At 49.7% G+C, this 14,957-nt stretch overlaps 1 protein-coding gene across 1 annotated transcript in view; it reads right to left on the bottom strand.

Annotated features, from left to right (window-relative positions):
- PAX5 (paired box 5) overlaps positions 1-14,957 on the bottom strand; it is a 171,539-nt gene that overhangs the window by 141,453 nt on the left and 15,129 nt on the right. Inside the window, exons 4-5 of the mRNA XM_061201136.1 lie at positions 11,415-11,479; positions 7,951-8,079 (exon numbers count right to left, since the gene is read on the bottom strand). Coding sequence (XP_061057119.1) covers positions 7,951-8,079; positions 11,415-11,479 — 194 coding nt within the window. The remainder of the gene's footprint in view (positions 1-7,950; positions 8,080-11,414; positions 11,480-14,957) is intronic.

Below are 14,957 nucleotides of genomic sequence, written 5' to 3'. Positions count from 1 at the left end.
TTGACCACCTGGCCTCAAGTCCCCTGCTTTACCAAGGAAGCCTCGGACACTTGTCTGCCTGGCTGAGGTGCCAATGACTGCAAGGCCGGAAGGACGGGAGAGTGGCCAGCCAGGCTGGGAGATGGGTCCTTAGCATCACTGCCACTAAGCGCTCCCGTGCCTGGACTACCCGTCTGGCAGGTGTGAACTGAATGACCCCCGTCTCACTGTTCTTCTGGGCTGCTAAGGGGTGGGGCTGCTTGGCCCTGCCCTACTGCCTTACCTCCCTCACCTACCTCCGGCCTGAGAGCCTGACTGCCCAGTTCCCTGACCGCATGCACGCACCCGCGGGTGTGCGCGCGCGCACACACACACACACACACACACACACACACACACACAGCCCCATCCAGCTCGATCAGGGCCCTGCCTCCCATAGGCTTTAGCTGCCACAGGCTGGACTCAACCAGACTTGTTCTTCAGAGTCCATACTAGGACTCCAGAAGCTCAAAGGCATTCAGGTAGAGAAAAATAGAGCACAAACGCTGTGAACAAGGTGAGTACAGAGCAGTCTGAGGATCACAGGCCCAGCAGCCCCAGACTGGGGGTAGGAAAGCCTGCCCAGTGTCACAAGATCTGATTTTTTTTTTCCAAGAAAGGCTAGACATCCAGATGGGAAATCTCCTTATTTTTAAATGCTGGTAACTAACTCAAAATCATTTTAAATACGGGACAAGCCAAGTAAAGCATGACCAGAAGGCTGGCAATCAGATTCAAAGTGATGCCCTCTGAGCAAGCATGTTGGTCCGGGCCCCTGCCCAGACAAAAGAACTCAGGGAAGGGCCCCCTACATGTCCAGCCTGAGGGTACATTCAGGGGACACCCTGTGGAGGGCAGGGAGGGTACCTGCCCTGCTGAAGCCCCAGGAAAGACCAAGACAAAGTGGTGGTCATTTCCTTCTCTCTCTGCAGAGTCTGTCTGGTCTCCAAAGCTCCATGCTGGCCTGGGATGAATCCAAGGGCCTCAGCCAGTTGTGAGGGACCAATGGCCCAACACTGAAAATCCCCCAGGGAGTGGACTGGCTCTGGAAACCAGGCCAGGTCAACAGACCAGCCTCAAGGACAGCATTCCAGGTGGAGGGCTTTGCCTGGATAATGGCCCAGAGACAGGAGAGCTCAGAGACTGTGCGGGGACCAGAAGCACAGAAGAGATGGGGAGGAAGAATGGGAGGCCAGGGAGGGAAGGTCAGGGCTCACTGTCAAGAGTTGAGGCCCAGGGGTGATAGGCTGATGGGGTCAGGTCAGGGTTGCTCATGGCTTTCAACAGTGGGGACAGCAGATGGGCCGAGGAGAATGGAGGAAAGGAGGGGAGGTAAGAAACTAAGATTTGGCCTGTCGAATGGCAGTAGGATATCAAGGATGTTCTGAGGAGTCCGTCTGTCCCTCTAGGTTTTCTGGGTTTTTACCATGTGAAATGCCATTTTTACTGGTCAGACCCCTTCTTTTCTCCAAGCCTGTTTTCCCATCTGAATAATGACAAGGTGACACGTCCCAGATGCTCTCCAAGGCCCTTCCAGCTCCGACAAGGGCTTGTGAAAACCAAGTTGGTGACCCCAAACCCCTAGAGGACCAGCCCTCCCAGGTCCAAGTATTCTGCCTTCTGCCCTCCATCCTGGAGGTCTCCACCACCTTGTGTATCCAAGACCTCACTTCATGGAAAACTGAGGCTTAACCCTTTTATTCTTCCATCAAGGGGTTGAAGTGAAGGTCCTGAAGGAAAAGGAAGCAAAGGAAAGCCGGGGGCCCTTCCCTTTGCAGCTGACACCTGGGGGCGCTGTTGTTCAGTCTTGGCGCCCAGAGAGGCTGACTGTTACAAACAGGAAGTCAGGGAGGGAGGCGGGGGGGGATCAGCCAGTTTCAGCTGCCAAACAGAGCTGCAGCGGGAGCCTGCTAGCCCTCAGCCTGGACCGGCCTCACACGCTCAAGCCCCGGTCTCCTTCAGGGGCCATTTATTAAATACTTAGGACCACCAGGCCCTGGAGCTAAACCCTTTGCCAGAACGACTTCATTTTATCCTCACAATAACGCCCAAAACTTGTGCCCCCTCTACTTTCCGATGGCAAAATGCAGGCTCCGAGAGACTAAGTAACTTGCCAAAGATTTCACCACACAGAGTCCTCGAACCAGTTGGTCCCTGGCCTGTGAGCCTAGGTCCTTGCCTCAACACCTCAGGTTATTTGGGGGTCTCCAGAGATCACTGATCTCTGGAATGGTGGTGCCGCAAGGGTGCCTACGACTCCCCCCTGACTCAGGAATCCTGAGCTTTTCCACACACCCCAGTCCCTGCTGGGAAATCTGAGAGCAGTCTCTGCATCTCCTGCTCCAGCTGGCTGCCTTCGGTCCTGAGTCCGGGAGCAACAGACAGAGTCTGACTGTCAGTAAAAGAAGAGGGTCCTAGGAGAGGAAGGCCAGGGCCTGCCCAAGGTCAGAGGGTCCCTGGGGCCCCTCATGGTCTGTGAACTTCTGAAACCCCTTCCCTCCCCAAGATGACTCCCATGGAGGTCTGCAGGGCAGGGCTGAGCTGAGGCTCCCAGCCTGGGAGAAGGGGAGAGGGGAGCTGGTAAGAGAGAGAGCAAGAGCCAATACAAGAAAAGAGAGAGAATGGGTGAGTGCACATGAGAGAGAGAGAAAGAGAAGGGAGTGAATATGAGAAAAAGAAAGAGAGTGAGAGTTGGAACAGCAGACAGAAGCAGACACAGAGGAAGTCTCGATAAACAGGACATAAACAGAGGCAGAGGGCGCTGGATGAGATGTACCCCCAAACAAAAGACACAGGGAGAGACACAAAGACAGAGAGGAGACAGGCACCTCCAGAAAGAGGGATGGACATAGTCATGACAGGAGCCCCCGCTAAATGCCCCCAAACTTCCCCATGAGGGTCTTGCTGGACTTGGCATCTTTTGAAAAGGACAGGCCCTTTCCTGTGCCCTCTGCAGGCAGAGGGCAGTCCAGTGCCCAGAAATTCCACCTGCAATGTACCCTCCACTGCCCCCAAAGAAGCTTCCACACTGGTGCTGGATTGGCCAGCTTTCTGAGCTAGTGAAAGGCATTCGCACTCGGCTGACCTCAGTGTGTTGAGGGCCTTTCAAACTGTGGGGATGAAGGGAGGGGGAGGTCAAGGGGACCTGAATGGGGGCCCTGGAGACTGCGGAAGGAGGCCCCACCAGAGATCAAAGGCCCAGAAAGGAGCAGAGGGTCTGGGGCTGCCCTTTCACCCATGGCCGCTATTCACAGCTCTGCCTGCTCCGCCAAGTCCAGCCCCGCCACGACCTCCTCTGGGCCTTCCGGGGAGGGAGGCACTGCCCGGGCTCTGTCCACCTAGCCCCGCAGGATTCCTTAGGCCCATGCCACAGCTTTCTCCACGGATGCTCTCAGGACAGCCCAATCAAGAGACGAAGCTGCCTCTCACGCCTGGGCAGCACCCCAGCCTGACTCTCACCATCCACAAGCCTCCTGAGCCCTCTGGGCACCAGGCCCTGTGCCAAGGGACCAGGCTGGGGGTAGAAACACAGGCGATGCGGCCCCGCCCATTCAAGCCCACGTGATGGCGGACTCAGAGTCAGGCAGCAGGAGGGAAAACAAGTAGGCAGAACCACTTCCAGATGCCAGGCAGTCACAGAAGCACTTGTCCCCCAGATTGTAACAGGCCTCAAAAGTCATGGAGTCCAGAGATTTCCCTGGTGGTGCACTGGTTAAGAATCCGCCTGCCAATGCAGGGGACATGGGTTTGAGCCCTGGTCTGGGAAGATCCCACATGCCGCGGAGCAACTAAGCCCGTGCACCCCAACTACTGAGCCTGCGCTCTAGAGCCCGCGAGCCACAACTACTGAGCCCGCGTGCTGCAACTACTGAAGCCCACGTGCCTAGAGCCCGTGCTCCGCAACAAAAGCCACCACAGTGAGAAGCCAGCGCACCACAACGAAGAGTAGCCCCTGCTCACCGCAACTAGAGAAAGCCCGCGCGCAGCAACGAAGACCCAACACAGCCAAAAATAAATAAATAAATAAATAAATTTACTTTTTAAAAAAGTCGTGGAGTCTAAACCAAAATGCCTTCTTTGACTCTTCTGCCCCTCACCCCTGCTCATACCTCCAATGACAGGGAGCTCACTACCTTTCTAAGCTAATGCTTCTAACCTTGGCCCAGCCTGGGTGTTGTCTGAAAGCTGTTCCTTGCACTGAGCCATGATCTTCCTCCCTGTAGCTTCCTTTAACCAGCCCCAGCTCTGCCCTCAGAGGTCCCACGCACCTTATCTGCTGCCTCAGCCGCAGAACCGTTCATCTGAGATTTGGACACAGTGGCCACATCCCCAAGGCTGGTATTGGAGGCACATGTCCCAAGGAGAATCCTAGAATTTCTAGACTAAAAGGGCCCTTGGCAATCCACTGGTCTAACAGTGTTCTAACTTGTTTGTTTTTGCTACAGAACTCTTTACTCAAATAGAGCTTTCCACGGAAGCCAAAAATACCAAGAGAAACACTTCTAGTTGAGGAGACTAGAGATTCTCCCCACCACCACTATCCTCACTAATTGTGAACCCTCTACAGGCACGTGACCGACCCATTCTACGGAGGAGCATTCATTGAGCACCCACTATGTGCCAAGCATTTGTATTCAAGCCATGTTATCCAACAGTAGCCACTGGGCACATGTGGCTACTGAGCCCTTGAAATGTGTCTAGTGCAACTGAGGAACTAAAATTTTAATTTTATTTGATTTTAATTCATTTAAGTTTAAAAACAAGCCGTGTAAAATATTTTTCCCTTTATAAAGTGCCACTTCCTATGAGAGCCCTTACCAGATCCTTTGGGTCAATGTTGGCCCTTCCCTGCCCTGCCCTGCCCTCCCACTCTGGTGCCATCCTCCCAGCACAGCATCACCCCACACACTGCCCATCAGAGGGACTTTGGGTTGTCAATCTTGCCCACCGGCCTGCAAGGTCTAGAGGGCAGGTCCTCTGAGACGGAACTCTCCCACCACCCACCCCTGCCCTGAGCCCATGCCCACAGGGTAAAACCCAAGTCCAAGTGGAAGATGACTGTGAACCAGAGCTGAGCAAGGAAACTCCACCCTGCAGAACCTCAGTCACCTCATCTGAAAAATGGGGATGGGGACCCTCAGCCGTCTTCCTCTTGGCCCTCTATTGCCTCTCTTGCCCCATGGCCCTTGCCTCAGGCTGCTGACGGCTCCTGAGGAAAATGGTGCCATGGTCTGCAGCCTCAACGGGCCGGAATCCAGCGCACCAGCATTTCCTTTGTTTCCCCAGTGGCTGGTTCTTACTTTCTCACCACACTCTTGGCAGCCTCCAGCCTGCTGACCACGCCCTTCTGCTTGAAACCCTCCAGGCTCTGCCCAGCCCCAGGCTGCTCCACCTCCAAAGCATCACTCTGGAGGGGCTGAGGAGCAGCAGGTGGCTGGACAATGCCAGGGAGCTGAGGCCTCAGGGGCTCTCTCCACTCCTTCCCACCCCACCCCACCGCCTGGCCATACCAGCCCTGTGGCTTTGCCAACATCATGGAACTCCCTGGGGCCTTGGTTTCCTCCCCTATAAAAAGGGGGTGGCAATCTCTGCCTCTTCAACTCCTCCTGAAGCCAATGCAAGGATGCAGGGAGCTATAGAGGGAGGACGGGAAAGGGCAGTAGGGAGCACAACACTGTACTGCTCCCAGGCAGTTTGCTGATGTGAGCAAGGGCACTTCTGCCCACGTCTCTGCCCAGCCACATCCACTCTCAGTGATGCAAGGCAGGGGGCAGGCGGGGGCTCTGCTTGTTGCTTGAGTCTCTCAATCTTCCCAATCCTGTAAGCTCTCAGGACCATCAAATCCAGACCACAGACTGGATCACCTCCCAAGTCTTTCTGGGGATCAGGGCTCAATCATAAATTCCAAAACTGAAAGGATCTCAAAGATCATCCAATTCTGCATCTGATTCTTGATAGTCTTATACAGCAGCCCAGCAAATGGCTACCTAGGCTCTACTAACATACCTCTAGTGACAAGGCACTCACTACCTCCTGAGGCAGCCCCCTTTGGCCGTAGACCACTCGCATATTTACAAAGTTATTTTTTACTCTGAGCTGAAATCTATTCTGCATCTGCCACACACTGGCCTTTGAGGCCACACAGCAAAGTCTCATTCCTCTTGCCTTCCATGTCAGCCTTCCAAATATTTGAAGGCAACAATCCAGTCCTGCTCATTCTCCTCTTCTTGGTACCAAAACATCTCTAGAGCCTTGAGGTATTCTCCAAATACCTCTCCATCCGGGTTATACCCATCTGGACACATCCCAATTTGTCACTGTTCCTCTTAAAGGTCAATACCACAAATGAGCCACAGCCTTCAGGAAGGATCTGCCCAGCACAGAGCAGTCTAGATGAACAACACTCACATCCTGACCACTCTTACACCTTCTCAAGCAGCTTGAGAGGCTAAACAGTGACCACTGATCAGAGGCTGAAAGCCAACAGAGCGCTCAACAGACACAGTGACACAGTCCCCCCAGTTCAAGACCTGTGTGTTTGATGGTAAACATCAAAGTCAATGTTTTTCTCTCTTCAAAACCCTCTGCCTGTATCCCTCAACCTCTGAGGGAGCCTCACATACCCGTCCCTCCACATGATCAAACACGGCGGGCCCCAGCTTGGGCACATCTGCTGTGAGTCCAGGTGACAAGGGGAGAAAAGATGACACCATCAACGCCATAAACCAACAGAGATGGTAGGCCCACTGCCTCCTGCAGTACCCAGTACAGCAACCCTGAGTTAAAGACTTCCCACATCTGCTCCGAGTGTTGGGGGGTGAGGGGGGCGGAGAGGTGAGGCAGGTTCCAGAAGCCGTGACTCATCTCCCATGTCCTCCACAGCTCCTAACAGAGGCCACAGGCCCAGCTCCTGCATGGCCTGGAGCCCACACACCACAGGCCAATCCACCGCTGGGCCAACTCAATTTTCTAGTTACAGATCTTAAGTACTTAGGCATGTGCTCGCGAGAACATACATCCCTTACAGGGAGCCGAGAAAGGGAATTGTGCTGAGGAACAGAATAATTGAATCAAGATTTCTGTCACCCTGCTCTCAGCCCCTAGACTACAGCCCGTTTTTTGTTTTTTGTTTTTCCTTTCCTGACAAAGGTTTTACAGACTCCCAGGGGGTCATTTCTCCTCTCAAACCCATTAATGTCAGCCTGCTGGCAGCCTATCCAGGGAAAGGAGACCCAGGTTAAGGTGGGCCCATGTCCGGGACAGAGGCAGCCAGCTCCTAAGGCCCGGCACAGAGAGGGTTGAGAAAAACCAACAGGGAAGATTGTCATCTATTTAATTAATCCCCGGGAGGCCCCCTGCACTCCTTCCTTCCAGGCCCAAGGACAGAGATGAGAAGATTATTCACTTCCTCAACGCCCCTGCATCACCGCACTGAAGGCCTTCTGAAAGACGTGTGCTCAGACCCTCGGAGAGCCCACCCGCTGACCCTGCCACCCCATGTGTGCCCCTCTCACTTTGCCCAGCCCCTCCATCTCCCCTAGGCCTCCCCCCAAAAGGGGACACTGCTGCTGTGCTCATACCCTCCACACCCTGCCCTCTGGGCATCACATCTGCAAATGCAAGGGCTTCTTAGAGGCCGCAAAGCACAGGCCCCAAGGGCTCTGCCAGGCCCGCCTTTCCCACCAAAGGCGTGAAGATGGAAGGAGGCCAGCGAGAAGTCCAGTCCCAGCCGGGGCCCTCTTCCTCTGCCGGAGGGCTCAGCCCCTTCCCCGTGGTCCGGACGAGACTGGGCTGGGCCAGACGCCTCCAGCGCTCTGCAGGTAAGGGGTGCTCAGTGGGCGTCTGTGCTTCCACCCCTGACTGAGGGCCTGGAAACAGATCCCACAGATCCGCTCAGGCCCATCCCCGACGGGCAGCGCCGGCGTCTCTTACCTTCATCTCTCTTGCGCTTGTTGGTGTCGGCGCTGGGGGATGTGATGCCCAGGATGCCGCTGATGGAGTAGGAGGAGCCGGCTGAGTCCGTGCTCACCGAGGACACCTGCGTCACGGAGCCGGTGGACACTGCGCAGAGGGAGAAGACGGTCAGGGCCCGGCACGAGGCTGGGGGGCGGTGCCGGGGAGGAGGGAGGTCGGCCCCGCCTTCGGGCCAATACAAAGGCACTCCCCCTACATGGGGCTGGTGCGACTGGGAGAGAGCGGTGCAGGGCAGGTGTGTGCTGAGGACACTCGCCACAGGGCAGCGGCCAAACCTGGGCGATGAGAGTAGCCCCGAAGAGAACTGACACTACAGAAGGGAACACGGGCACTAGTTCAAACCCCAGCCTGTCCGAGGATGCAGGAAGCAGGGGGATGGAGCAGAGAAACGGGGGAGCTGGGGCCCACCATCAGCCAGTGCTGGAAACTACCTCACTCCCTACTTACAAATCCACCCATCCACGCAGACATAAATATCTGCACACTCATACACAGAGCCAGCAAAGCACCAAATGCAGACTATCTCTTCTTTTTATAGTTCCTCGCTGTCTTTTCTCCTTCCACTTTACCTGGATTTTAATATTTTATATTAATTATATAATATTAATATACTATATGTTATATATATATTGATTTATAATAATGATAATTTTTTTCTGAGAACTTACTCTGTGCCAGGCACTCAGGCACCATCTCATTTAATTCTGAGAACAAACTTATAAGCTAGGTCACTGGAAAGGTAAGGGAACCAAGGCTCAGAGAAGGTAAGTGACTTGTCCAAGGTCACACAGCTAATAAGAGGCAGAGTGGTGACTGGAACCAAAGAACTAAAGTCAACCCCTATAGTAATCTGCTCCTCACTAATGAATAATGAAAAACAATAATATGCTTCACGTTCATATAGTGCTTTTCATTTGATGCTTGCAATAACCAAGAGTGCTATTATTCATCCGCATTCATCAGGTGAGGAAACTGAGCCTCCACACAGCAAAGTGATTGGCTCAAAGTCATCTAGCTAACAAGCCGTAGCACCAGGGCTCAGCCTTGGTTCTACTCACTTAAAGTCTAGATTTCTTCTGCCCAGAAATGTGGGTTGGTGACTTATTGTGACTGAGACCAGGTATCTAAGTTCCTAAAAATAAGAATGGGGGAGGGGAGGTTTGTGCAAGTTTCACATTAACTCCTGGCCCCAGAATCCAAGGGGGAGACCTGTCGGTCATCAGGGTCCTCTCAAGCCGTGCAGCTGAATTTCCATTTCTGGGCTGTGGGAATTCTTTCTTGGTTCATTAAAACCTACAGACCAATCTCAGACACATTTCCTTCGGCTATAACTAGCTGGAGGCGGGTGGAGCTGCTTTTGACTCTAAAGTGTAGGAAATTACTAGAAATGGTGGTGATTGGTTGAGAAGCTGTTTGTTGCTTTCCTTGGAGCACATCCAGCTCTTGCTCCTACAGACCTAAAGGTAGCAGTGCCTTTCTTCTCATATTTGAGTTTGATTTTAGATCTTCCTTAGGAGACACAGAAGTAGAAATCGTTAACTTCTCTTTTCCTTCACCAGAAGAAGCTCCTCAAAATAGATTTATGCAAATCTCACAACCTTTTCTGTGTTAAGGTGCAAAGAACAGAGGAAGAAAGAAGCTCACCAGTCATTCGGTACTTTAAACAACCACCACATATATCCAAGGCTCACCACGTTGCTGACAGAGCCAATGACATGTGTTTCAACATTTTGCAATCACACTCGGCTCAAAAGACTCAGGTTCCAATTCTGGCTCCACCACTTACTGGCCATGTGACCTTGGGCTAGTTATTTCATCTCTCTAAAGCTTCCATTTCCTTACTCCTCAGTAAGTTAATAAGTTATAAGGGGCTGTACACAAATAAGATATGGATTTTATACAAATTTCTGATATAAGGCATTCTGCTGACTGTCAAGTGTAATTATTCCTCTTACCCAATTGAAAGAATATTATCAGTTACCCTAAGTTTGATATACCTTGCTATGTGACCTGAAATAGTTAAAGCTGCAAATGAAATCCCAGCCACAAACACTTCCCCAGAAAGCTCTCCTTAACCCTCTTCACTCCAGCTCAACAAAGCTGATCTTTCCCTCCCTTCTGCTCCCACAGCACCCTGTACTCTCTTCTTGAGCCTGATCTCAGTGTTTTGCAGACTTCTCTTTGTTATTTTCCCCCATTAGACCGAGAAGCCCTTGAGAACGGGGATTTTGTCCCGCCTTCCTTATAACATTAGTCTCCACCACCACGGGCTGCATAGCAGGGGCTTAGCAAACGCTTTTTGGATGGATTACTAAATGAAGAATTATTTTATGGAAGGGAAGAATTCTGTCTTACCTTTATGCAAAGAAGCAACCATGAAGAATCAGAGACCTCAGAGAGCACTGGGTTTGTGCCCCTTGCTCCACAAATGGGGAAACTGAGGCTCACAGAGGTGAAGGGGCTTACACAGTTCACTGGTTGACTTAATGACAAAGCTGGAACTATAAGCCAGGCCTCTGCCTGTCCCCCATCACCATGGGGAGTTCAAGTTTTCAGTCAAAGAAGGAGCGACAAAGGGTACACAATCTTTGTGTAATTAAGGTGTGATTAAGTGGAATTGACAGGGCCTGTGGCAGCCAGAACCATCAGAGGCTTGCTGAATGGTGGCCCGCTTTCTTATAGTAGAATAAGCTTTCCCCCAACTAACCAGAGGTGTTTCCTTTATCCAAAGTGGAGAAATCATACACCTTGTGTAGACACACGTCACTTTCATCTCACAATCTTTGCAGGGAAGGGAAGGCAAGGGAAACTTCTGAACTCCTGGGTAGTAGGAAATATGACTCTTCTCCTTACGAGTCATGGTCACTCTCAGACTTCACCCATGAGTGTCAGAAACCCCACTGGCAGCCCTTGACAGTTCACAGAGCACATGAGATCGAAGCAAGAGAGAGAGAGAAAGAAAGTTTGGGAAGTTTTGCCACATCTTCACTCAAGACTGCAAGTGCACAAAGAATTGTAGAAGGGCTGGTTGATAGAAGAAAAAAACACATTCAGAACTACTTACTGACTAATGATGCAGAAAATGTTATGAATAAGTATCCCTTTCTTGATTTATTACTTTAATTATCTGACATTCTATAGACCCCCATTAGTGGATTTTTTTTTTTTTTGGCTTAGATTTCAATTTTCTGTCTCATGGTGAAAGCTATTTATCATAATAATCAGTAAAATTCAAAACCTTTTAGCAGTATTTATAAAATTCATTTACCAGGTTCAGCCCTTGGAGAATGACAAAGAAGGCGCATTAGTACGTGTGCCGAAGTGTTTTATGCAGAATTATCTGTCCATAAGAATGATTAAAAGTTCTTTAGAGTATTTGGAGCCCATTAGATTTTTAAATTTTTTTTAAAAGTTCTTCTTACCTATGCTGTGACTGGAAGCTGGGACCGGCTGGTTGGGTGGCTGCTGTACTTTTGTCCGGATGATCCTGTGAACAGTTGGGAAAAAAAATAAATGGCTATTTACCATCATGGAGGAGAAGAGATCTCAACTAGCGATGCCAGAAACCCATATCCAGCTGGGTCGTGGGTCAAGTTGGGGCAGAAGTGGGGGGCGGATTATGAATCCAGGTCCCGAGTTGGGGGTGTGGAAGAATTATAGATTAGTTCCAACTCAGCCCCTACCTCCCTGGGTGTCTTTGGGTAACTTGCACCCCTCTCTGGGCCTCAAGTGCCTCTTCTGTAGGAAGAGATTGATGTGTTAATATTACAAAGAGGCATCCCATTCTTGGAGCAGCTTCAGCTCCATAAGGAACTCACTGAGTGAGTTAGAAAGTTCCATCCCTTTCCTGGACCTCAACCTCCCATCTGTGGAATGAAGGCACTGAACCAGGTGACCTCCCTGTCCCCTGGCAGCTCTCACACTCTGATTTCTTTGCCTTAGAGAGCCACAGGAAAAATAACATCCCTGCCCATCAGAAATTATCAAGGGGGTAGTGGGAGGGATGTGAATGTTGCTACAAAACTAGAAAGGGTTAAAGTGCTGCCAGGAGAGGCCTGGCTTGGCTTTGCTAAGAGGAAGTCTGAATTATGCAAAACAGTGGAAGGCTCTAAGGGGCTGGGAGCCAGGGCTGTCCTGGACTGTCTTTCCAGAGACCTTGCTCCAGTTCTAATATGAACTGGATTGTGACCCTGGGCAAGTCCATTCCATTGAGGGCCTTGATACAATGAGGGAGTTGTAACAGACCAATCTTTGCTTACTTTAAGTAATCGAATCCTTTTTGGAAAAAAAAAAAAAGTTCTTATGGAAAAGTCCAGAGTATAAAAAGGATAATAGCAGCAGTGCCTTCCCTTTGCTACCTGGCAGCTCTGATGTCCTTCTGCAGAAACTTGGGCTCTGAGAAGCTTAGTCTGTAACTTTCCAGCTGGGACAACATGTGAGGCCTCCATGAGACCCCAAGCCCGATGCATCGTACAGCAGCTGACCAGGGCCAGGCCAAAAGTCCCTTTTGGGTCTGCAAGAAAGTTCCTTCGCTGGCACTTGGGAGAAGGATAGGTGGTAATAAAATGTGCAACTTCTTTGGTAAAGTTCTATTCCAGTCTCCAACTATGACCTTTTAAAATAACATTTATTAGAGTTTTTCCTAATTATAAAAGTACTTTGTGTTCATTGTAGACTATTTGGACAACAGGTATAAAGAAGACATCTAAAACCACATTTTGGTATATTTCCTTTATGCTAGCATTCCTGTGCATATTTGGAAATATCCATTTCTTCTTAACAAAATCAGGATTAAACCATGTATACAGTTTTATGTCCTGCTCTTTTCACTCAGCTTTTTCACATTTCAGACCATTCTTTCTGGAAGCTCTTTTCAAGCTGCACTGGTCTCCAGCTTGTGCACGGGGAAAGGGAGAACAGAAGTGTCTCCTGAACTTCATTGGGCCATGGCCCCTGACCTCTGTGATCTCACAGCTCAGTGCTGGGCACTGAGGGTGCTCAGCATCCTCAGCTGATAGCCTGGAATGGATGTTTCTGCTCACACCACAGCTTAGCCACAGGCCCTCTGGAGCCATGGCCACTTGAGCTCAGCATAGGGCCTTTGCCATTTTCTGATGAGTCAGCATATGTGCTGCCTCAAATATACTGAGCGTTTGTTTGTTTTCTCCAATATTCAAATAATTTATTTTGACTAAGAAAACATGGAACGTATTAACAAAGACCTGGGTTTGAGGCAGTCTTTTTGACTACCCGGAATTAAGCTAGCATCTGACCTAATTTTGGATTTTTGTGTGTGTCACCTTCTCTGTACACATGTATGTGTGTCTACACAGATATAGCTAGATGTGTGAATATACGGATATGCCAGATTTAAATATAGTTTATCTATATTATGGTTTATGTTTATACGAACATATGGTAAAATATTAATAGATTGTAACTATTTCCTGTTGAAGTCCTGTATAAAGTCCTAACTTTTCAAAGCATTTTCTTGCCATTAACTTTCTATGTAAGCAAAGAAAACTATGTTTTCCTTATTTTTCTTTAAAAATATTTATAAATCATTGGTAAAACATTATCAATTTTTGTAAATCATTGACAGGCAGCTGCAGCGGTGTGAACAGGCTCCGGATCCGGACTTCTAGAGTTTGAATACCAGTTTTGCAATTTGCCAGCTGTATAATGTTGGGTGAATTACTTACCCCTCTGTGCCTCAATTTCTTCATCTGCAAAATGAAGCTAAGAATCATTCCCGCCTCATAGGGTTATTACAAGGATTAAATTAATTAAGTACGTAGAACAGTGGCTGCTGCATAGTAAATTCTCGATAAATGTTAGCTGTTGTTATTTTCACTGGTATCTTCATAAAGATTAATGACCAGCTTCAACCTTTAAAGGTTCATATTTTCCACAAACACTTTAAAAACACATGGGATCCCCCTGGGAGCTGGGGAGGGGAAGGTAGCCATCCCCATACCCTATTTTAAGGCTGTAGTGGGGCTTTCCTTTATAAGGAAGACTTGAATCATAGGGAACCCTCCAAACCCATCCCCAGAGATAGAAATTCTGCCCATCTGCTTGTAGCAGCTGCCAAGAAAAGAACAAAGAGCATCATTTTCCATTGAGAAGAAATGGGAGTGGGAAGAACAAGACTATAATTGAATCATAACAATTCTAAAAAAATTAAAAATTAAAAAATTAACATCAGGACTCATCACAATAAGAGCCATGCTCTGGACCTGTTCTAAACCAGAGACATTCAGAGCTAATTGACAGTCAACGCTAAGAGGTGCAGCCTTTACTTTGCTGAGCATGAGCATGACCTTGGATGCCATATGATCATCCTAGATGGTCCAATGGAGAAGGAAGCTCAGCAATCAAAGAATTCCTGTAAATGAGGAAACTAAAGCCCAGAGTGCTCAAATGACCTGCCCAAGGTCCCACAGCAAGTCAGCTCCCATGCCCGAGCACTTTTCTTTGAGCCACATTCAAAGGAAGCAGTCCCTCTGCTAAATACTGCCTGTATGAGGCATAAAGCCTATTTGGATTCAAAATCCATCTAGAGTGCGAAGATTCAAAGTCCGAGGAACTTTAGACATTACAGGCACTTGTAAGGATCCCTTTTCAACATCACCCCCGCTGCTTTGAAAGGCTAGGTCTTCTCACCATCACCCCAGCCTCCACCTCCCCAACACCACATACAAAATTCCACTGAAAGAGAAAATCGTGGTGCCTTAAAAAAAGAAATGGGGCTATAAGACTGAGAGAAATACCCACGTCTACCTCACTGATCAAACTGCCATCTGGCAGTAAGAATCCTGGGCCATCAGCTGTGTTAAGAATCCAGAAACCAAGAGTCCAACTAGGCCAAGCTGGGAGAGAGTCCACAGGTGACACTCACACCTGCGGCTGATGTGGAGAAGAAAGAGGGAAGGGATGAACGATCCCAGAAGGCTTGTTGCCCA

The sequence above is a fragment of the Eubalaena glacialis genome, chromosome 9 (genome assembly GCF_028564815.1).
Source record: "Eubalaena glacialis isolate mEubGla1 chromosome 9, mEubGla1.1.hap2.+ XY, whole genome shotgun sequence".
Taxonomy (NCBI): Eukaryota; Metazoa; Chordata; class Mammalia; order Artiodactyla; family Balaenidae; genus Eubalaena; species Eubalaena glacialis.
Note: the sequence above shows the minus strand (reverse complement) of the source record. Positions and strands in the feature narration are given on the sequence as shown.